Genomic DNA, 24819 nt, shown 5'->3' with positions numbered 1-24819 from the left:
ACTATTGCCTCATATGAAGAGTTTTTTTATTACCTCGTATCTTCGTGAAAAATTGGTCATTTTCATTGAAACTTGATTTATTTTACATTTTTCATAATTTCCTACAACTTTCTCATTACAGGTTTTCTTTTAGCATTTTATCCACAAAAACATTTTTGAATAACGGTAAGTGTCCCCATATTTAAAATAAAACCTAACTATTGTTGTTTTTGAGCAAAATGACCAGTTAGAGTAATTATGGACACCCTGTATACATTTAATTTTTGAAGTCTAAAATTTCATTTCCGAAAATATGTAATATAAATATTAATATTTTTTAGCAATTTTTAGCAAAATAAATGCTTCATATAATTGTAAACTTATAAAAAGATATTCACTTATAGAACCATTATCGGCGTTTCATTGAACTGTAATTGAAGACCTTCAAGGATGTGAAGTCGTCAGCGTTTATAGATTAAGGAGAGCTTAAGCAAACTTCCATGTAAAATTTGAGTGCTTTAAAATTTTTGAATAATATTTAAAGCTAATTTTACGCCAATACGCACTAGTCCCTTCCATTTTTCCAACTCGGTCGGATGTGAAAACGTAACATAGAATCATATTTTGTTTTGAGTGGGCTACTATAAGTCCTTTGAAGTCTTTAATTTCACCCAGGCAAATTAGCATCCAAAAAAAAGTAATTTAAATAGGACTAGAAACTGAAAAGGTGGTAAATTTTATTATCCGTAAAGAACCTCATATATCTCTATTTAAGAAAGCGATTGATGGAAAGAAACAAGGGCCTTTTAGTCTGATTCCCTTTAAGTTCTAGTATTCCTAACACGTAACCAGTAGTTCAGACTCTTAACTTTCTATTTGTCTCGCCACATTAAACCGAATGGCGATTACTATGGTGAGCATAGAAAGCCCTTTTTTCGTATTTTCTCTGTGTGCCAGGCTGAATGACGAGTTGCGCTTCGTGATATCTATCCCCACTATTTCAAGGAAAAGATTCAGTAAGTTAGGGGTAGAATAGTCCAGAAATTCAAAAAGGAGATGGTTATACAGGGTTTTTTTTTTATTCCATTGGGCGAGTAGCGTAACTTTATGAAAGTCAGAAATTTGTTAATATGGTGTTTAATGCAATAAACACCGCTGAAAAATCGTGGATACATTAGCGAAGAAATTAATTTAATTAATTAAATATATTAATGGCGATTTAAATTACGTAAGATCTGGCGACCTTGCTGGCCAATGTGTTGAACCGTTTCACCCTATTCCTCGTTTTGAAATACAGTATTTCCCATTTCGGGGGTCATGAAACCACATTCCGGCTCATTTAGCTATTGACTTTTCCTATTAGTTTTTTTAATATCATAGGCCTGTGTTTGCATCTAGTCGTTTTCGAAACCTATTTTAACCCTCATAGGCGAGAAGATAAATAGACCACAGGTTAAAAGTTCAGTAAAAACCTTGAATTTATTTAGTATTTAAATAACTCTAATACAAACTGTGTAACAATATTGTCGTAATCAATCTTAACAATCATGCCTCAATATTCCAGAGCTGATCGTAGGGAACTAGCGGCCATTTACTACGTGGAAGGTGGAAGAAATTTGCGACGAGTGAGTGAGATCTTTGAGCAACGACATCCAAATAGAAGACCATCCATAATTACTGTAAGGTGAGCTGTAAATGACTTTCACCAGTATGGTAACGTACAACCTCGATTTCGTGGGCCTGGTCAGCGGGATTTGGACTTTGAAAACTCCGTTTTAGCCTATTTTGCCGCATACCCACGTAGTAGTTGTGCCGCGGTGAGTAAGGATTTGGCTTGCAGTAAAACTCGCATTTGGGATTTTTTACATCAGCATAAGTACCATCCTTGCAGCGCAACGCTTCACCACGGTTTACAAGATGGAGACGCTCAACAACGGCTGGATTTTTGCAACTGGCTGCTAAATTCCGTGCACTATGACCCACAATTCCTCCGCAACATGCTAATCTCGGATGAAACCTCGTTTGCAAGAGACGGCCCTTACAATCACCAAAATAATCATGTTTGGGGAGACACAAATCCACACTGGGGATATGAACACCGTCAGCAATTTCAGTTTGGGCGCTTGAATGTTTGGATTGGCCTTGTTGGAAACCGGTTAATTGGTCCAATATTCTTACCGCAAAATCTAAATGGCCAGAGTTATTTAGATTTCTTGAGAAATAAGCTAGAACAGCAACTTGACGCACTGCCGTTGGCGCAACGAGCAAGCCTGTGGTTTCAGCAAGACGGTGCCCCGCCTCATTACCACAGAGCCGTGAGTGATTACCTAAACAACGAATTTCCACAACGATGGATAGGGAGAAACGGTCCCGTACACTGGCCAGCAAGGTCGCCCGATCTGATTAAGTTGAATTTCTTTCTTTGGGGCTTCGTCAAGGACAAGGTGTACGCCACTCCGGTTGAGACCCTTGAAGAGCTGCGTCAATGAATTGTAAGCGCTTGCCGGGAAGTAACCCCGGAAATGATTCAATCCGCCTTCGACAATATGATTGTTCGTGCCCAAGCCTGCATCCCAGATGAAGGTGGTATTTTCGAAACGTACTTATAAATTTTGTTTGAAAGTAGATAAATAAAATGTCTCTTTGTTTTTTCAAAAAATTCACATTTTTCATCCTACGAAATTAAATCGTGTAATACCTCCTTCGCCATTGTCACCTCGATTTTTCAGCGGTGTTTATAGCATTAAACAGCAGATTAACAAATTTCTGACTTTCATGAAGTTACACTACTTTCCCAATGGAATTCAAAAATAGTTATTTTAGCTTGCCCAACTTGTCACTTTTTCAAGTCGTATTTTTTCAGTGAAATTGACGTCTATTTTTTCGCGCCAACATCATTTGTACATTTTCGTTGACGCTCTACAATTTTCTCATTGACAATTTTCTTATAGCACCTAGCGGTTAAAATTTAAGTTTTCAAAAAACCAGAAAATATTTTTCGATTTAGATGCAATTTTGGAAGAAAGTGTCCCCTGACACGTCTAATGTACAGTACAAATTTAAACTTTCTAGAAAACATAGTTTTTGAAAAAAATCACCCTGTATACTGGAACTACAAAGTGTAAACAGAAAAGGAGCGTCTACCGTTACAGTTAAACTTGCATTATATTTTTTGGAAGGTTCCAATTTCTGTAAAATGGGAAAATTTAAGGAGGTGCTTCAGAAATCTTTCAGAGATCTTAAAAACCACTGTTCCAAGAATATTTAAATTGGAAAACTTTCTAAAATATTTTTTGGTCATATCGATTTGGTTGGAGAACTTCGACTGCTATTCGATGGGGAATACTTTTCAGCTATTATTTAAAAAGTTATATCGTATATATTATCGTTAAATGCCTTGTAAAGTACCTCACTAGCTCTACTCTTACAGGGACCCAGGATTATTTCTTGACTTGAGTTTGGATGTCTTAGACCAAACCCTAACTAGAAATTTTGCCATCATACTATGCAACCAGCCCAAATCGAGCGTGAGAAGCAGAACCTTTGATTTATATTCAAAGAAGAACATTCAGTTGATATCCGTTTGGCAATGCAAACTAAAATATTATTGACAACTAAATTTGAAAATTCCTTTAGATGATTAAAAATTCTAAAATAACAGATGAGAAACCTCCCACCCAAATAAAATGCTAATGAGGGAATTCAAATGATATTGTGTAAATGTGCATCAGTAAAGTCCCGCGCTTACTTTATTCCTAAGTAGACCGTTAGGTCCTATGACTTTTTGAAATATGTGATTAGCGGTATGGCTGTCTACAGCGCCCAAGGGATCGTCCAACAAATAAATGTCTCTGTCCAAGTAGATGGCTCTGGCGAGACTCACTCGTTGCTTTTGTCCTCCACTCAGGTTGATTCCCTGAAATATTATAATAATTAAAGTACAGTTTTTGGTTGATAGCAAAATTTGAGTCTATCCTACTTTCTATTTTTACAGTTAATGCGAAAATATTTAATTAGCTAGTTTTTATTAGACTATAGGTATTATGTAGGTTATGAAAATGAAAATTTAACTTTCGCGGGATCGAGTAAGTTTTCAGTATGTGCGTTTTTCGAGCAGCATACAACGTATCATGGTTGAAAATTTGCGGAGTTATGTTGAATGTAAAATTAACACTGCGTAAAGTTCAGGCTGATACATAAGCTAACCCTTGAACAAATTAGCGACAAGATAAATACAACGAAAATTGTAAGAACTAGTTTTGCTTATTATAATACAATAAAATATCCAGAGTTGTGGTGTGTTTAACGCCTTCAAAAATCAAAGCTCGTGTGATCATTTAAAAGCAGATCTTAAACTGGTTGAAAATGTAGTTCTTCTTAGATGATTTGAATAATTTTAAATCTTGTGTCAATAAAAATGAATCAGACTCTATCTTACTTCAATTTGATAGCACCAAATTTACATATGATTTTAAAGTGGACAATTCGAGAAACGCTTAGTTGGGAAATGATCTGCATTGCTTTCTGCTAAAACGAAACTGATTATCCATCAATAAGAATTGCTGAAATTTGTAGTATCCTACAAATTATTATGAAGGAGTATACTCCTTCTTAATAACCTCACATCTAAACGTTTTCAACTACAAAATGTCCTACATTTTAAACGAAACCATAAGAGTGATAGTCCAATATGCAAACCCTCTGTTCTTTCTCCATTTAATTGTTCAAATGTCCGACTTGAAATTTTCAATTAAAACATTTCGTAAATCATAATAATTACAAAAATATTGTTTTTTCAATGAAGGAATTTGACCAAATTGTATTACAGTAGCCTTTACGTCGCCGTCTTTTACCTTTACGAGTGCGTGCTAGATTTGCGACGAGTAATGGATTTTTAAGCTATCGTTCAAATTTTGTGGGCAATGACTTATACTTTTTATTTCTACTCATCATTCATTCTTAAAAATAAATCCTACGAACAATTCCGACATGCAGTTCCGAAATTCAGTGAAAAATTAAATTACAGAAATTTGCCAACATCGTATTACTTTTTCCCCAATTTCCGTTTCGTCGAAAGCCGGCAAAATATCAATGTCTTCATCCAAAGCGCACGCCTCAATGATCCTTTCGTACTTTTCACTGTCCATTTCACCGTTAAACAAGATATTGCTCTTCAAAGAAGCATTCTGAATCCAAGCCTGTTGAGGGCAATACGCCACAGATCCCTTTAAATAAATATTTTTGAATAATAACTAAATCAATTATATTTTTATTTTAACCATAATGTATTCATTGATTTAGGTTTATATGCTTAGAAAACGTTTCGTAGTGTTAATCGATGATGTTGTTATTATGGTGCCGTATTTCAACCAGAGCATCCGCACAGCTCAAACGTTCTCACAACTTACACAGTCTGACACAGAAAAGTTTAAGTGTTAAATAACTACACGTAATTTACATCATGTAGGTTTTATGTCCAATTCTTAAATTTTGGATACATATTGTTAAAAATCGTTAATCTCTGTTTATTTTGAATTAAAACGGTCTAAATATATATTAGGTGGTTCCATTTTACTTAACATTGCGTATATACTAATCTCCACCACTCTCCCCCTATTCGGCTTTCCGTTGCTACACAACTCGTTTTGAAATTTTTAATATTTAGGTTTAGTTTCTCAATTCGGTGTTATAGTCGCAAGCCAAATTTTCCGCACGGTACTGACGAGTCCCAAATAGGACGAAAACGGTCTACCGTTGGAATTTCTGGCTATTTGATTTAACTTAATTTTTCACTCGAAGATCTATGTGGTCCGAGTTTCGCGTCTTTTTCTTAGCTCCGAAGACCTATCGGTACGAGCTATTAGTAAGTTTTTAAATTGTTTAGGGTATAGCTTTATTATCCCTTTTCATAATGGACTAATCTACTTATTCGCTAATTTTATCAACCTAAATATATATTAGTTAAAATTTTAAATTTAAAGTTAAACATTGATTTCGATGATTCAATTCAAAACCGCCCTTTTAGTGTTTGTACACACAATATATTAAATCTAACTAAAACCTTAAATTACTCCAGGTCCATTGCTTCGCTTAAAAGAGGCTGATATTATTCCCGCCTCATACAAATTATTAATATTATAAATGAAATGACATGGGGGTCATTCCATGACAAAACGCCTGCCACAGAACACCCGACCCCTTTCGATTTTGCCCAAATTTTGTATACAGGGTTTTTTGGGCCTAGGAAAACGATTTTGACAGTTTCATAACGATCGGTTCAGCCGTTTACGAGATACAGCATACGCGTTTTTTCAAAAGTACGCCTTTCCCCCTAAATGTTTTCTACTATATCTTAAGACATAATTATCGCAAAATCACATGTAATACCTCATTTTAAAGACAATGTGCACCCTAATATGAATATTTAATCAGAAATGTCATTTGACGTAAATGTCATTTGACGTAAATGTCATTAAAATCTGGGCCTTTAAATAATTTGACCTTTGACCTTGCCCAGACACCTCAGTCGTAGGTCAACGATTTTAGCATTTTTAAAATTCCCACTATCGAATACATAATAATCACTCAAAATCTCAAAGTAATATTTGTAGTTTTCGAGATATTAATTTTTGAAATTTACCCCTCAAATTAATGAAATTGCTATTTTATACACGAAACTAGTTGACCTACTAAATAAATTAAAAATATTATTATTTTGGTAATTTTGAGTTTAGAATATCAAATACACTAATTCTTAAATTAAGTTGAGTTATTTACATATTATTTTTAGTTTTGCATGTTATCTGTAGACAGAAGACATCACTAAATTGCTTGTCCTTAGTGTAGTCTGGCGTTCAATATTATTGTAGCGTATCTTACTGCACCCTAAAATGGAAATGTGCTAGATATCTCAAGAAAACCCAATATTGCTCTTAGTCATATCGATTACGTTTTTAATAACGTAAAAATGTTTTAATATCTTTTTAATATATAATAGTTATAATTGAGTAGTTAAATATATTAACAGCGATAATTGAGTAGCGAAATAGAATTTATTTAACTGTATATTCTCGAACAAAGCCCTGAAATGGATCGAAATTGTTCGTTTTGGAGAGACAGTAGTAAATGTCATTTGCAAACACTTTCGAAAACAGTTGGTATCAACAACCATCTGTCCGAGGATGACAAATTAGTTCTTAGCAGCCGAACAGCTATACCTATGTCCAAAATAAGAAACATATGTCGTCACCATGAAGAACTTTTTATGAAAAGGTATTCAACGAGTCAAAAGAAGTGTATGAATCCTTTTGGGACTCACGACGCTGAAAGAAAGAGTGGACTAAAAACTATTTCATTGGATTTGTTCAAAAAATTAAAGTTACGAGGAATTGAAGTTATCGCTGGAAATAAGTTGTGCATCCAGTGTTTTATGTCTGCTGGAAAAAAAGTAAAGGATGAACTCCAAATACAGTTGGACGTTTCAGAAGTTCACACTGCACAAGAATCACAAGAAAGCGATTCTTTTTCATTTAGTCAACCTTGTTCATCGGGAGATGCGACGCAAGACGACAAAGCTATAGCTTTAGTGGCAGTTAACGAAACTCTAATAAACTTGGGAGAATCTCCTGTTAAAAGAAGTAAGAAATATATTCAATTTGAAAGAATTTATATATGTATACATATATAAATACATATATTTTTTAACTTTTGTACAGAAGGTTTGTCATCTCGCCAAAAAACAATTCTAAGCAGGACTAAGTTAAACGCTGTGAACAATTCATTGAAACGCAAATTAGAAGAGTCAATGGAAATTTCTCTTGATGAAACAGACGATAATATGGTTACGGACGATGTTTTTAGAAAGCTCGAAGAACATCGATTATATGAGAATATTTTGAACGAACTGAGAGAGAAATTCAATAACTCCAAGACATCATACGGCGAAAAGCTTCAGATCCTGACCTTGTCACCATTTGGAATACAACGCACAATGGAGGAATTTGGAGCACCAGAATACATGGTCAAACGAAGCAGGAATCTTAAATCTAGTCAAGGAATTCTTTCGCTACCAGAGAAACAATCGAAGGGATTAATATTGACCGAAGACGTTAAATCAAAGGTCGTTGAATTTTACGAAAATGACGATAACAGTCGTATGACACCTGGACAAAAGGAGTTTGTGTCAGTTAGAAACCACGAGACAGGTCAAAAAGAACATCATCAAAAGAGGCTTGTACTGCTGAACCTGAGAGAGCTCTATAACAAATTCAAGGAAGAGCATGATTTGACGTTAGGATTTTCGTCATTTTGTTATCTACGACCACCTTGGTGTGTATTAGCAGGTTCGTCAGGTACACATTCAGTGTGTGTCTGCACCTATCACCAAAATGTCAAGCTAATGATATCAGCTCTACCGTCTCCTTGTCCTTTAAAATGTGATATCGATTTCATGGCGCTCACCGTGTGTGACACTCAAAACAGGAATTGTATGATGAGGGTGTGCAAGGACTGTCCTGGGAAAAATGGTCTACTTGAAAATGAATATTTAACGAACCTTTTAGAAGATTTTGAAAATATAAAGTTCATGCAATGGGTGACAACTGACAGCACAAAGCTCATGACCTTGAGCGAGAGTGTTGAAAACTTTTTCGACTCTTTGGCCATTAAACTACTTGAACTAACGCGTCATCATTACACATCTAAGTCGCAATCTAATTATCTTAAAAACCTCAAAAAAACTCTAAAACCTGGTGACGTAATTGTTCTCGGTGATTTTGCGGAGAACTATTCCTTCGTAATTCAAGACGAAGCACAAGGGTTCCATTGGGACAATTCTCAAGCGACAGTGCATCCCTTCGTAATCTACTTCAGGGTAGTCGAAAACGGAGAACTTAACCACTTAAATTTTTGTATTATCAGTGATACCAGAACACATACAACCAATACTGTTCACAGTTTTTTAACTTATCTAATTCCAAATATAAAAACACATGTTCCTAATGTTAGAAAGCTAATTTATTTTACGGATGGATGTGCTGGACAGTATAAAAACAAATACAACTTTTCTAATCTCTGTTGCCACAAACAAGATTTTGGTTTGGACGCTGAATGGCATTTTTTTGCCACATCTCATGGCAAGGGACCTTGTGACGGAATTGGCGGAACAGTGAAGCGTAAAACAGCAAGAGTCAGTCTTCAGCGACCAGTGACTGGACAGATTTTGACTCCAACAGATATGTTTAATTTCTGCCTATCAAACTTCGAAAATATCAAGTTCATCTATGTTAAAAACGAAGAAATTGAGCGACAAAAGGAACTTTTAAAAGAAAGGTTTTCTAAAGCCATAACAGTAAAAGGAACTCGAGGGTTTCATAAATTCGTTCCGAAATCGTTAAATGAAATCATGGTTTCTCCGTTATCTAATGACGATTCGCTAACCACAGTTAAGGTTTCGACTTTAGAATTGTCAGATACTCGAAATCAAGAGGCTGAAAACTTTAAAGTGGGAAATTTGGTAGCCAGCGTCTACAAAGGCCAACTTTACGTTGGATTAATTGAGGAAGTATCAGAAGAGTTTGGAGACTTCTTTGTAAACTTTTTGCGTCCCCCTGGTATTTCGGACAAATACACATGGCCCAGAAGGATCGATAGCAGTTGGGTGTCAAGTGAAAATGTTCTATGTGCAATTGAAATTCTTGTAGGTTTACCAAATTCGAAAGGCTATCAAATCAAAGAACACGATAAAAATAAAATTACCAAAGCCTTTTCCATGTATAAATAAGTTTAAGCTGTTTTGTGTAAATAAAAAATTAATTGGTGTGTAAACTATAAAAATAAATGGTTTTGGTATTTCATTTTGTGTGTGGTGGGGTAAATTTCAAAAATTAATATCTCGAAAACTACAAATATTACTTTGGGATTTTGAGTGATTATTATGTATTCGATAGTGGGAATTTTAAAAATGCTAAAATCGTTGACCTACGACTGAGGTGTCTGGGCAAGGTCAAAGGTCAAATTATTTAAAGGCCCAGATTTTAATGACATTTACGTCAAATGACAACTCTGATTAAATATTCATATTAGGGTGCGCATTGTCTTTAAAATGAGGTATTACATGTGATTTTGCGATAATTATGTCATAAGATATACTAGAAAACATTTAGGGGGTCAAGGCGAACTTTTGAAAAAACGCGTATGCTGTATCTCGTAAACGGCTGAACCGATCGTTATGAAACTGTCAAAATCGTTTTCCTAGGCCCAAAAAACCTTGTATACAAAATTTTGGCGAAATCGAAAGGGGTCGGGTGTTAAAATTAAAAAAAACTAGGTCGTTTTGCCGCAGAAATATTAAATACCTCAAAGGATAAACACAGGAAAGTAATAATAGTAATATTAATGCTAATAAATTAACAATAACATATAATCAAATAATATTTCTTATATTAAATTGTATTTAGACATTTCTATTTTATGAATAAAACAGTTGTGTAATTCAGGAAAAATTTGAATTGTGTCACACAATCTCACCTGAACTGAGATGTGTCCGTCGCACTTTTCCATTTCACCAAGGATAGCTGACAGAAGGGAGGATTTCCCAGATCCGACCTTTCCCACAACAGCAGCCAAAATTCCTTTCGGAAATTTCAGATTAACCCCGTTCACAGCAGGTTCGCACGTAGAATCCCAAGTGAGAGATCCGTCGATTATTTCTATTGCTTCAGATGAAATCGGACATAAATTATAAAGTTGACAGTTGAAATAAGTAAGGCTTACATTCTATTCTTCTAACGGTCAGTATTATCCTAATTGACTAATGACAAAATAAATAATAATTGGCCGAAGAAATTAAATTATTACACTGAAAGTTGTAATTATTTGTTGGAGCAGCGTGAGAACTCCCCGTCAACATAAACTAAATTTATTTATTTATTTATCAACTTAATAGCTACTGGATTATGCCTTAGTTTATCGAAATAAAAGAAGACGACTGTTTTAATCGATTGAAACGAAAAAAGCGTTCAACAATAAAAATAAACGCGTGTACATGCAAAGATTGAAAACAATATTTGAACCGATTGACATACACGCTTTTTTCTTTTTTCCTTTCCCCTCTCATGGTACGAAAAACTGGACTATGATCCCATCTGATCGTCTCGAAAATAGTCATTGTCCCTAAGTACCATGTTGATGTTATTTTTATTATTTAAAAAATATATTTTAAAATTTTATTCTAAGTAAGAAAATTAAAGAAATTTAAACGAAATGCGTTCTACTCAGTATATTGCGTTTAAGTTGGTAGATGTTTTAATTTTATACGATTAAATAGTTTTGGCTTTTTTTGAACTGAAATCCTCACCCACTCCGTTTACAACTCGGGAAGTCCTGACCACTAAAGGAAACAAATACTTGTAGTGAAAAATAAATTATACCGTTACTGATGTCCTCTTTAGCGTTTGAAGATATGGTTTGGACGTATGATTCTAATTCATTGCCATTGAAAATTCGGTTCATTCTTTTCAATGAGATCCTTAACTATTAACCAAAAAAATTAATAATTTCCCTGAAACCGGAATTTTTGTGTTTTAAAGTTTACCATTGAAAATTGATATACAAAATTTGGCAACAGGGTGAAATTGGTATTTATTGCTCCAAATATTTGCAAGGATGTAAACGCAACTGAAGGTGACAAAATATTTGAGTTGTCCAACAAAACGAATAAAGTGTAAGACAAAAACGAGACCTAAAACCGTTAATAAAATATTTTATTTTTTGACGTAAATATGGTTTATTTATTTTAAAAATTGCTAAAAGCGACTTAGCACTTCTAATAATTTACTACTTTATACTACAAAGTAATAATGAGAATGGATAACTTAATTGATCTTAGTACAGAACAATTTCACCGGAAGTTATTATATAATTTAAATAAGAATTTTTAGGCCCGCGGATCAAGAACGCCTAAGTGTTTCATGCATCGAGATTTAACAACAGATACCTTTAAATAAATCATAAAGCGATTGTTCAGTTAAAGTTCAAATATTTAAAAATAATCATTAATTTCAGATAATAATAATATTAATATAAATAATATTTTCGTGAAGGACATTAAACTCTTACTTACCAGGTAGGGCGTAATCTGAGGTATGCATAAAATCATGGCTTCAATAATAGCTGATTTCCTCAAATGAGTGGCTTCTTGGTCCCTGAGCTCGTTGATTTTAGCCTGGAACGACTTCTCCCAAGCGTACATCTTCAGAACACGAGCTCCAGTCAATATCTCGTTCGTCAATTTAATTCGCTTGTCTTTTGAAACCATCAGCTCTCGCTAGAAAGTACAAACTACATTTTAGGTCAAGGATAATGAATTATAATTTGAATTTAAAATTACGGGCTATTTTAAGAATGTTGATATTGAACGCTTTTATGATATCGTATTGTTTATCATAGAAGAAACTAGCTCTGCAACACTATCACCTTATGTTCTACGACCGGTTATTTTTTCAGAAAAACACTTAACCTTACTTTTTCTTTTCTACCATATAAAATAATAAATACGACAGATGCTATTCACTATAGACAAGTATCTGTAAAATAATAGTTTGCTTACTTGGTAATTGTTGGACAACTTCGCTAGTAGCTGTAAGAATGCCACTGATGATACGATTAAAAAAATAGAAAAAAACGCCGTTTTTCCTAATACTGTCCACAGCAGATAGGTGCCCAATGCAATAGTTACCGGGACTGTCAGAACTAAATGGTAAGATATAGCCACAATGCGCAAGCGCAAGGAATCAACGGACAAAGAGTTCAGGATGGCCCCAGAAGCTAAGTCGCTACGACCTTTGTGAGACAACCTCAGCGCCTGAAAAAAAGTTCATAATTTAACAATTCTTTTATTTCACTCTGGGACTTAAATATTTTGATTGATTCTACGGAGTGTATATAAGGTTTTTAATTTATTCATCACAAGCAATTTTGAAAAATCTATTTATTATAGATTTCCAAAATTTTAGGGAAACTTATTAATTTGTTTCCCCCCCCCCAGTCTGAACACGTTTCGTAGTCTTCAAATTAAAACGTTTAAATAAGAACGTTGTTGGCCATACGCCGACTTTAAAAATCAAATAGGTTTTATTCCAATAGACCAAGATATGAAGCTATGAAAGAGAGCAAGTTAAAAGTGGCAAAAATAAAGATTTTTGGAGTGATAACAGTTAGATATTTGAATTGTGTGCCACCCTTTTGAATTTCTCAAAACAATATGGTTAAAAAAAACAAAGCTTTTACTTTCTAAAAACGTTTTAAACAAGTATCTTTTATTTATGTGAAACAAAGTTAAGTGACACGTTGATTATTTAAAGAGTTGCTCTTCTGATTTACAATTAATTTTGCAAGATAAAAATTAATATGTATTGTGCCTCATTATTCTCTGAAACGCAAGCCTTGATGATTTATTTAGTTGTTATTAAAAGTAATCAAAACGCAAAAAGTTAGGTTTTTCCTGAGAATTTGCTAGCACTTCGTCATTTGGATATCGCACTATGGTACGACTTTTGCCACTGGTTGAGCAGTATTGCACATTTAAATAGTGATATTCTTCTACCAATGAATTTTCACTCTCGAGAGTGCGAAAAAAGCAAACCACTCCTAATGCGTTGAGTTTGCACGAGAAAATACATTTCAATTAGACTCCAGTAACTTGGGAGATGGACTGGTGACGTTTCAAATACGAAATGGAAATCTGAACTTTTCCAAAATTAGAAAAACGTGGTATTTAGAATCTAGTTGTCTAGTGGAATAAAAAAACATCACCTGTAATTTGTTGTTGTTTTGTTTGTTTTTTAATGAAAATAATTATTTTGTATAATTGCGCTATGCTTAAAATGTTTTTTTCTTTAAGTGCCAATAAAGCTTTTGCATACTATGACCAATTACTTGTTATTTTTCGTGACTACTTATCTTAGTTAGAATTCGGTCTTTTCAAACCGAACGAAATTCATTTATATATAATTAAGCATTCTCTAGACGTTTCCCGTTGAAAGTTTTTGTCTATCACTTACGGGTCAAAAAAAAATTATATTTAAAAAAAACATGGTTCCTACTTCATACATCTGCCCCGAAAATTTTAAATCTCTACCTATTAAAGTTTTTTGAAACAAATGCCCTGTCGGAGCAAATTTAGACACCCTGTTTTACAAAGTTATATATTATGACTTTTCAACAAATCATTTCACACGTTATGGAAAGGAAATATGTGTTATAACTTATGATGCCTGCTAATATGAAGAAATTTTACATCAACTCAAGCAGCAACGTCTTTTACATTTCGTTACATCTATGTTAAGTGCTTAGGCTAACAAAAATTTTAAAAATAGTAAAAAATCATTATCGAAACGTTTGGAGGATGAATTAAGTAATCCCGAATAAAACAATAATTGTGAACACCAATAACTCACCTTTTTATACAAAGAACTAATCGTTGATGATCGCAAAACAGAAGCAGTGGTAAAACCCAGCTTAAATCGATAATCGATTAAGCAATTTCTAATATTCACTATTACAAAAAGTAAAATGACGAAGAGTATTCCATGCCACAATGGAGCATCGCTTGAGACAAAATCGATTACCCACCTAAAACAGTATAACAGAACGGGTTATTACATTATGGTAGGGGACCGTACGCTCTATGCTCGGCAGCGCGTCACTCTGCCGTAGCGAAAATTGGATAACCCTGACTGAAAGTGTAGAAATCTTAAAACTAATTTTAAGTAAAAGGTACAATGTTTCTGGGAGGATTAGGCTTATGATGAAATGACATGATCAACACCGTTGTCAATGTAACAGTTCGGTAAAGCAACTTTTAACCTTCGCGTCCTCCTCTCCGAATGCTTGTTATCTTTCCTTTTTGTAACACTAGTCCGCTAATCATTCTTTTTCGGGGGTCACATGACAATTTTTTGGTTTTGTTAGTTATTTTTACGCGTAGTTAAAGTAAAGAAGGGCTCTCCTCCGCAGTTCAATCTTGGACGCCGATCCAAGAAGCCCTACTCAGTTTTCTTTTATTTTAATATTTAGTATTTTTCTTAATGTTTTTGATTTAAAGTATTTCGTTTTAAAATATAGCCATTTTTAACGTGTCGTCTTCAAAAGAACCATACATCAAAGTGCTGGTAGCAAGCGCTAAAAGGGGTCTACAGAAATGCGGAGGATTTCCTGGCAAACTTTGTCAATAAAATCGGTATTTGGCGACATTCGAGATGTTTGAAAACTTACTTGATTATAAATGGCAAGAACAAAGAAAGTACGTCAGCGCATAGTTGTACAAAAACGGGGAAAATCAATGACTGTCCAAATGCTTTCATCAAAGCCCTCTCTATGTTCATTTCTGGCGACTCATTTCTAGAACCATTTAAAGTTACATCATTGCGGTTTTTATGGATTTCATTTCTGACAAAGAATAACACATTCTAGCTAATTATATGAAATGTTTGGAATAAAATAAGCCAATGCTTGCATTTATAATAAAATTTTTAAGTTTCCGTTATTTCAACTTGTTTATCTGAACATCACTTCATTTTTGTTTAAATTGGGTGATAACTAGGCTTTTTACGCTTAGTTTAGTAAATGCCTCGAAAATAATATTAATCAATAATAATCAGCTAGGTTAATTCGCAAAGCACCACCTGAGGCCCAAGTCATCTCTAGATTTTTAAAGCTATTTATTCAGGTGGCCGGGTTACACTACTCAATAAAGCAAGCTTGGCAACTGATTTATTTGCAAATTTTAAATGGGTATTGAGCAACAGCTGGCGGTCAGGAGCTCCGGTGCTAAGTGAAGAATTGCGAAATGCAATCCTATTAGTATGTAACCATAGAAACTACAAGAGGAATAGAAAGAGTCGATGAAAAGTGTTACGGGCAAAAGGTTATCCGCTCATTTCCGCTTGAATCTAATTGGCCATCATTTTTAAAGCTTTTTTTTTATTGGACCAGTGATAACCGGAAATGAAGGGAGAACCTTTTGCCCGTGTCATCTTAGTAAAGCACTTACAAAGGCAGGTCCATCTATTCCTGTGGTAGTTTCTATGATGTAACAGTTGTCATTATTCATTCTTACTTTGTAATTTTATTGCAAGTTTGTAGATCATTTTTCATAAATGACTCGAGGTGGGAGTTGGTGTTCTTGGATTGTAAACTTTTCCGTAGTTTAGGGACATCGGCTCTTCTTAATTGTCTTTTATATCCAACATATATTAAACTGAAAACAAAGTAATGCTAAAATCGCAATTAAGAGACGGCTTTAACTATATTGATTGATTTTTCCTAATCGCACAAACATTTTCCACGACACCTTTTAATTTAATCACTAAAAATATAATAATAATAATAATACTATTTATTTTGAAAATAAAACAAGCTTTGCTGGCAACCACGGAGGCAAAGCCTATTCGTGGTGGTTACCGGGAGCAAACAACAAAATAAAAAAACCCGATTCAATAGATACAGAATCAATTAAAAAAATATTTAAGAATTATTTAAAAAAAAGAAAAGGAGAGTGAAAGTTAAGAATTTTGATTCAGCCAATTTGTCAAAAGAAATTCAGACACTAAAGAGGGAAAATGCGGAATAGTTAACGGAGCAGAGGCCTCCCTGATGTCTGTGGACAACGTGTTCCAGGTTCTAGCACTCCGGATGAAAAATGAGTGATCCAGGGTTAAGCATCTAGCAAACATGATATAGTATGAAGGGCCAGAATGGCGAGTACTAACAGTCATAAAGTCGCTAAAAATAGAAAGTCGTATCTCTGATCAATTTCAAAAGCGTGACCATATCAAAAACATCTCTACGAACAGATAATGGTAAAAGACGAATGTTCGTTCGCTAGTAGTTTATCGAAAGAGAAATGGCCAGGGTAGTTTGTTCGCGGCGACTTCAGGTAAAAACGAGTAAAGGATCGCTGAACACGTTCCAACGTGGCAACGTCCTTTTTCAGATAGGGATTCCAAACAGGAGAGGCGTATTCAAGAACTGGTAAACACATTGAGCGAAAGAGCGTAACGGATGCGCGGGTATGACCGGTAGAACGACGAATTAACATATTAAAGAAAATTAAGGTAACCATCGTCACTCAATTTTGTAACGCGTTCTGTGAGGTTTTAAATTTAAAAAAGGGGAAACCCTGGACCAACCTGTTCAACCAAGAAAAGGACATCAAGGAGAGGAAAGAAGCCCTTTCTTCTGGGTTTTCATTCTGTTTAAAGAAGTTACTCCTTACATTAATTCTGTAGTTCAATGATTATAAATTTTACTGAAATAAATAAATTAATTTACCTGATCGAAGACATCATCATAGCCTTGGGGTTTTTGATTATTGGGTTTTGTATCCCGCAGGGAAGACAGAAAAAGAAGTAACAGTACTAACGAAAATTCAACGATGAATAATGAAAACGACCAAACGTTTTCTATATGCCCCTAAAATAAAATAAAAAGTATAATCGAAAATAGTTATATTGGCCGTTAAACGAATTTCATTTCTGCTTGGCTCAAATGAATTTTATTTAGGTTTTTCACCTTTCTGGTCTGGTACGAAGGGATTAAGATGGCTGAATATGTTTATCCTTACTAACAGTGACATATGTTTAGCTATAAAATAAACGATCTCGAGTTGCATCCAAACTTGCGAATAATATTAAGGCTAATGGTCATTCTTTATTAAATATGGTGTATTGTAAATGAAAATTAATTCCTCCATTTTCATAATAAATATCATTTGAAAGGTTAAGCCATCTACTTCTCAGTGTGGTAAATATTTCATTTTTATGACGTATACTTTATGAAAAACCAGAAAGAACCTTCGTTTTTAATTTAAAAAATATGTATTATAACTTTAAGCAATGAAATTTAATTAATTTAATTAGGTGAACAATTAAGTAAAAGTAGGCGGGCTTGTGTCAGCATCACAGGAGCTATGAGAACAGCCCCAAGCGCTTCTCTAGAAATTATCCTGAACAATTCCTCCTCTTTATCTTTTCATAGAGGAGGCTGCTGGTATGGGAGCCTATAGGCGCAACCAGAATAGGATTATAGCCCCTCCAAGATTTACCGTATAATTTTAGTCAGAATGTATTGTCTTACTAGCAATCTCGGTTTCTTTGAAAGCCTACTTGTTTATGCGGAAATTGCCGCTATCTGCTTCTGTGTTGACTTTTGTCTTAAAAAGAAGCTTCATGGCAAGGTTATCCAAATTTATTCGGATAGTCAGGCAGCCCTCAAGGCTCTCAACCAGTTTCAGATCTTTTCAAAACTGATTTATAGCTGTTTGAATCTCCTCTCGGAGCTAGGCACCAACAATAAAGTTCAGCTCTATTGGGTTCCTGGCCATCGGGGGTTCTATGGTTATCAGAAGGCCGATGTCTTAGCCAAGAAGGGGGCAGAGGCTGGTTTCCTTTGGTTACGGTTAACTATTGACCAAAATTTAAAGTTTGATTCCCACATTAATACCATTAAAAAAATGACGATCGTGTATCGTCTAATTTTATGAAATCCGCGGCTTTCTTTCTTTAACATGGATAAAAGCTGTAAATTACGCTGTGGTACAATCTATTTTAAGCTGTGGCATAATTGCTTTGGGTGGTACTTTTAAGTCGATTATAGAGCCTTTGGAAATTTCCCAAAGAAAATAACAAGAATATGTTTACGTGGGAATACTAGCTTGGAACACAGAATAAATCTATATAATGACTTTAAATTTTTTCCATAAGACAACTGTATGCAAAAACCATCTTAATGTCTACTTTTGTAAAACGCAATAACCTATTGAACCATAATGTTTACAACACCCGTTCGGCTTCAGATGGTCATATAATACTAGAAAAAAAAACAAAATCATTTGGCCAACAAGTCCACTTTATCTTGGATCTAAACTTTATAATATATTAGATAAAAATATTAAATCCTGTAATAATATATATTTGTAAACAAGTTGGCAAGCCAAAATATACCTCTCCTCGGAAGAGTTTTTAATTTTAAGTGAAGCGTAACTGTGGTTCTGCGGTAGAACCCTCACCTGTCGTGCAAGAGGGCTCGGGTTCGAATCCAGGCCGATTAAGAAATTATACTACACCCAATGACCAAAAGAGGGCGCTTTTGGAAAAACCTTTTCCCTGATTGTAAGAAACAGGGTACGCAGTGATTACCCTTTGCCCCGAAAATGCGAATGCGTTCGCAGGCCTGACAGACACGGTGGTTGTATAACCCCTCCTAGGGTACAAAGTCCCCTCGGAGAGGTAAAAAGAATATCTATATGAGTAGCCGATTATGGATGCAAAAACTTGTACGATTTTCTAGGTTTTAATTAACTTTTCTCTTAATTTGTTTCATTTTAATCCTCGTAATTATACTTAACTTATTGTTTAATTAATGACTTTGTAATCAAATTGCAGCAAACAAACGTCACAATGATTATTGATCTAATGTTTTCCCCCACCACGCACGAGTTTTTGCTTATGTGGAAATTGGGGTGATGTATGTACAAAGGTATATCTTATAAATGTTTTAATGCATGTAATCAATAAAATTATTATTATTATTATTATTATTAGTGCGGTGCTAAAATATCCAAATTTGTATTTAAAATATGTGCTTATTAATGCAATATCTCTGTTTTTATGACTTACAATTAACGAGTTACAAACAAAGAACTAAGACATTTATTACTTAAAAAATATTTTAATTAATTTTAGGTATAATTTTTTTTATTCAGTCATAATAAAAATAGCTTCTAACAGCTAGTTTGATGCTAAAATTAACGAACTTGAACGATAAATGACACAGCAACTTCTTGAAAGGCGTAGTTGAAATAAAATCGACTTTTGTCGTGTAAATAAGCTACCCTGAAACTGTTATTCTTGGTCGGAAACGCTTGATTCACTATACATGTATTTTAGTCGCTATGTCACGTAACTGATCGCAGTTAGATTAGAACAAACCCAACTGACTGGCGAGATAAATATAAAATCATTTAATATTAACTAAATAAAGCATAATCAGGTTTTTAATTAACTTCGAAAAATTAAAAAACAGCCCGTTTTCTTTCCAACCGTTCTGTTTTTGCATTAGGCTTCTTTGGTCTCAAAATCATTCTAGTAAAACTTTGTTGATATACATTTTCCTTTTGAGTACTACACTAGAAATTTACCTTTTGTATACAGAATTTTGGTTTTTCAAAATTTCTAATACGGGGATGTTTGTAAAACTGATTTTCCGTATAAGCAATTGCAACTTACTTTATGTGTAATTAGTCCTCAATGTTTTTAAAATGAAAATTTTTTGTATAACTTTACCTCATTTAATGTTGACAATACAATCGAATTTAGCGAAACAATTCCAGCTATTGTTGAGAGAAACCAATACCAGAAAATAACACCTGAACGTCGAATGCCGTTCTTCTGTTCCAAGCAAATAAGAACTAGTGACAGAATCTGTTACAGATATATTTGTTAGAAAGTAATACTGCACCTAATCTAGAGCTAAATCCTTTAAATTAACTAAAATAAACTTAATTTTTCTATCACTTCATTTGGTCTACTCTCGAATTGTTAGTATTTTTGAGGATTAGTGGAGCCTGTTCTGAGATAATTTGCATATATCTTTAAATAATTGTTAAATGTATGTTTTTTTTAAATATTTCTTTTAAAATAAGTTTTTTGTTCAGGCACTAAACACTCCTTAACAAGATATGCCGGATGTTTTACTTAAGTTACAATCAGCGGGTTCGTATAATGCTCTAGCCCATAAAAGGCGAGAAGGGGTGAAGTTTATCATAGTGAAAGCTACGCTAATACCCATGTGTCTTCACCACTGATTGGAATTAAGAAAATTGATTAATACTTTAATTTTCTAGCTAGAGTAACTACTAGTGTAAAGTCAATACCAAATGTAAGAAATATTTTACTTGCGTCAGTAGTTTCAAGAACGAAGGAACAATATATTCAAAGAAAGGCAGATTCCGGTAAGAGTTGAAGACTATTTTTAGTAAGTGAACTGCTAATAGTAGAGCATTTGCAATCTATAAATCATGAAATTGAAATAATTATTTTTAAAAGTGGTTATGAAGAAGCCAAATATCTTGATTAATTTCTTACTTCAAAGCCAAATTTAACTTGTTGAATATTAGTTTATTATTTTTATGGTTAGTAAAGGAAATGAGAAACGTAAGCCTTAATTATTTGTCAAGACGAAAACATACTGTATAGATTATTTTACGGAGAATAGTCGTGGGGGAATCCATATCTGGACTACAAGGGGAGGGGACCCGTTAAGGGAAAGAAATTTTCAATTGTGGAGGCATATGTAGTACGGCCGTGGCGCACGCCACATGGGGGATTGTAAAGGGGCCGGGGCGATACGCTCGTAAAAGAGTATATAGTTCTTTAAAGTGCAGTTACAGCTAGGGCGAGGCTTTCCCTTCGTGTTATTGCGGCAGTAAAATTACCTTACTTACTCGCCCCACAATCTTTTAAGTAAAACGTAACGTTATTTATTCCTGGTTATAGTAATAGATAGTGTAGGGAGCTGTTGGCTCGCGTGGCATGAAGGGCTTGCCACCACCCTCTTACGCATTGCAACTAGGCCACCTGAATAAATGGCTTTAAAAGTCGCTTGATGACTTAAGCCTAAGGTATTGCCTTGGTATTAGCCTAGCTGATTATATTTTACTTATTATTTGCATGAAGACAAAAACTTAACGGTTAGATTCATACGGCTAGCATAAGTCAGGTAATTTTGGGGATGAAATAGGTTTAGTTTAAAATAGATTTTCAATGTTCCTGTCGATATATTTACAATTTTATTCTAGAAACTTGAAACGCATGTTGTTAAAAATTAAATAAAATACTGATATTGAGCTCATTTCTCTTGTTCTAAAAAACATTCAGGGCTTAGCCAGTTTGGAAACTACAGGATCTGATAAAATTGTATTTATTATTTTAATTACAATATTTAATTGAACATTTTATTAAAATAAAATACGTGTAACTGGTCAAATTAAATTTTCGAGAAAATGTTGATATTACTTTGCATTTTTATGCCTCCGGTTTGTTCGGACTATAACTTAAAACGGTTGTACTAGGTTAGTTCGTTGCTTTGGTGTTAATAGTCATTGATTTCCGTGTGACTTTTCAAATATATATAACCAAAGAACAAAAATTAAAATTTCAGCTACATGCAAATCTTGGCCTGCAGATAACATTTATTTTTAGGATTACTATATCAACGGTGATGACGAGTATTTCCATATCGGAGTATCTCATAAGAAAAAGCCTATGTTTCAAATAATAAATTAGTATGAACCCAGTAATCATGAAATATAAAAACAAATTGAATATATTACCTTATATTTAATTTAACAACAAATTTTAGACTCTTTCTCACCCTCACCAGAAAATTATTTTACAAAAAGTCCAGTATAAAATACTTAAATAGCATCAGTTAACTTAGATTTAAATTTTGGTGGTACTTATTAAGGTTGCATTGTTATTTTAAAGCCTAGACGGAAATTCTGGTAGAAAATAAGTGTGGCTTTAGTACAGGGTAGATAAGCATTTTTTGGTCAACGAAGGGGGAAAAATATGCTGTTTCTGAAAATTTCAGAAACGAAAGGTGTTATGGTCCTATTACATCCCCCAAAAGTCCCCAAGCCTTCGAAGCCGGCTTTCACCGCCATCTATACCGGAAGTAGTCGTAACTTTAGAATATTGCCGATTTAAAGTTAATAATTTTAGACCTAATATTAAAGATTTTGATAAAAAAAGTTAAAAAAAAATATTTTTGAAAAATTTTCTGAAAATAATTTCAAAATAGCTTTGTTGTGCTAAAAATAAAAATGTTTTCGTTTTTTATATCGGTCAAAAACAATTCACCTTATTAAGCGTTATTTAAAACCCCGCCACGAAAAAAGGAAATACACCTCGCTAGTTTTCACGATATTATTTTGTATAATACCTCGAGCCATAAAGGTTGCCATGGCAATAAGTTAAAAACTATTGTTAACAGAGTAATCGAGACGTAATAGTTATTAAGATGACTGAAACTAATTGCGTTTTGTTTTCTATGCCCTTAACAAACGATATTGTCGTAGTTACGAAAGGAATTAAGACTTTAGTGGAATGTAGCGTTCAAAGAAAGGACCAAGTTAAAGAAAAATTGGATAACGTTACGAGTATTGCTGTTCACTCGTTGTGAAGACGAAATTACACACGTTCTTCGAGCGTAAAGGCATACATTGAAAAAAATTATAAAGGTGATAATGAAGAAGTATCTACAATCTGTAAAGAGCTGCGTTCGACAAAGGACTCCTTCGATTTTAAAGAGAATTGCTTGTTTTGTGGGAAGTATTTGAACGAAAAACAAAGCACCAAGCTAGAATGTAAATATCCAAAAATAGTTTTTGAAGTAGCTACCCTTCAAATGATTAATCATATTAGAAAGAGGGCCGTAGAAAGAGCTGACCAACTGGGACAACATGTTCTACTTAGGGTAAATAGTGTAATGGATTTTATTGCGGCTGAAGCTAAGTACCATGAGAAGTGTAGTTTGGAATTGTTCTGTCACCAAGAGACTTCGGGGAGACCAGGTAGACCAGAAGATCCGGATCTAAAAGATACGTTTGATAAACTATGTAGCTACGTAGATTCAAAGGATGAATGCCAGAATTCACTAAACGAACTTTTGGAAAAAGTTTAAGAATTTTCACCTAGTAACGAAACTTACAGCACGAAATACTTCAAGTTGAAGTTGAAATAGAAATATGGATATAACCAATCTTTCACAGACGTTAAAGGTTAGACTTGTATTGTTTCATTTAAAGACACTTTTGGAAAAATATTATACGATAACTGGTACAACAACAAAATGAAAAGCTTAAAAGAAGAACAAATGAGAGTCGTTAAGGCAGCTACCGATAACATAAGGGAAGGAATTAGATCCGAAGTATATGATAAAAACTTATATTCAAATTACGATTCAGAGATTTATATCGACGATATTAATATTCATATTCCCGATATTTTAGAAGTATTTATTGAATGGCTTACCAGAATGAGGAACGACACTGAATGTTCCAGAAAACGACGTTACGCCATAATAGAAGCGATTATTTAGATGTGTAGGCCTAGGTCATTTTTACCTAAACACTTAACAGCTGTTGGTGTGTACATACACCGAAAATATGAAACTAGATCATTGATTGAGCTTTTGCACAGTTTGGGATTTTCTTTCAGGTAGAAAGAAGTCATCCGTTTAGAGGAATCTGCTATTCTAGGACAATCAACGTCAGTGGATCGAAATTCCTGTATCCAATTTTCATTTGACAACGCCGATTTCAATATTCAAACATTAACTGGACATGGTACTTTTCACAGCATGGGAGGAATCCAGTGCGTAACTCCGGCTACCGAAGCCAAATGCGATGGCTTAGGAATACCTCGAAGAATGCAATCGTCAAACTAAGAGGTATTATCTCGATGGGTAGTTCCAATTGAAGCTTATAAAAAACCAATAATTTCTGGACTCATATATATCAAAATCAAAGATATAAAATACATTGAAACCTGATAACCCTTAATTTTTTGGTAAACTCACCAATTTTTTAATTTTCACGTACTGTTTGAAAAAAGCCCAGAGTCCTAGCTGGAATGGATACATGCAAGTAGTCCACAAATCTCAAGATTTCTAAAAAAGTGACGTGTGCGTTGTGCCATTTATTAATCTGGACCCGAGTAATCCTAGTGCAATCAATACTGCTATTAAATACGCGAAATTCGAATGCGATGAACAAAATCA

The 24819-nt window shown here is 34.1% G+C and overlaps 2 protein-coding genes across 3 annotated transcripts in view; both read right to left on the bottom strand.

Moving 5' to 3' along the window:
* LOC149966732 (ATP-binding cassette sub-family C member 1-like) overlaps positions 1-17454 on the bottom strand; it is a 38683-nt gene extending 21229 nt beyond the window's left edge. For both annotated transcript variants that reach the window (XM_090154065.1, XM_090154074.1), the window contains exons 1-12: positions 17311-17454; positions 17169-17230; positions 16097-16237; positions 15253-15378; positions 14436-14610; positions 12587-12841; positions 12101-12304; positions 11573-11719; positions 11409-11511; positions 10507-10694; positions 5028-5204; positions 3728-3895 (exon numbers count right to left, since the gene is read on the bottom strand). In XM_090154065.1, the coding sequence (XP_090010191.1) occupies positions 3728-3895; positions 5028-5204; positions 10507-10694; positions 11409-11511; positions 11573-11719; positions 12101-12304; positions 12587-12841; positions 14436-14610; positions 15253-15378; positions 16097-16237; positions 17169-17191 (1707 nt within the window). In that variant the 5' untranslated portion in view covers positions 17192-17230; positions 17311-17454. The remainder of the gene's footprint in view (positions 1-3727; positions 3896-5027; positions 5205-10506; positions 10695-11408; positions 11512-11572; positions 11720-12100; positions 12305-12586; positions 12842-14435; positions 14611-15252; positions 15379-16096; positions 16238-17168; positions 17231-17310) is intronic.
* LOC149966731 (ATP-binding cassette sub-family C member 1-like) overlaps positions 17256-24819 on the bottom strand; it is a 32416-nt gene continuing 24852 nt past the window's right edge. The window contains exons 3-6 of the mRNA XM_090167596.1: positions 20933-21046; positions 20322-20459; positions 17311-17451; positions 17256-17261 (exon numbers count right to left, since the gene is read on the bottom strand). Coding sequence (XP_090023722.1) covers positions 17256-17261; positions 17311-17451; positions 20322-20459; positions 20933-21046 — 399 coding nt within the window. The remainder of the gene's footprint in view (positions 17262-17310; positions 17452-20321; positions 20460-20932; positions 21047-24819) is intronic.

The sequence above is a fragment of the Leiobunum rupestre genome, chromosome 1, assembly GCF_980474605.1.
Source record: "Leiobunum rupestre chromosome 1, qqLeiRupe1.1.hap1, whole genome shotgun sequence".
NCBI lineage: Eukaryota > Metazoa > Arthropoda > Arachnida > Opiliones > Sclerosomatidae > Leiobunum > Leiobunum rupestre.
This window is presented reverse-complemented; position numbering and strand designations above follow the sequence as displayed.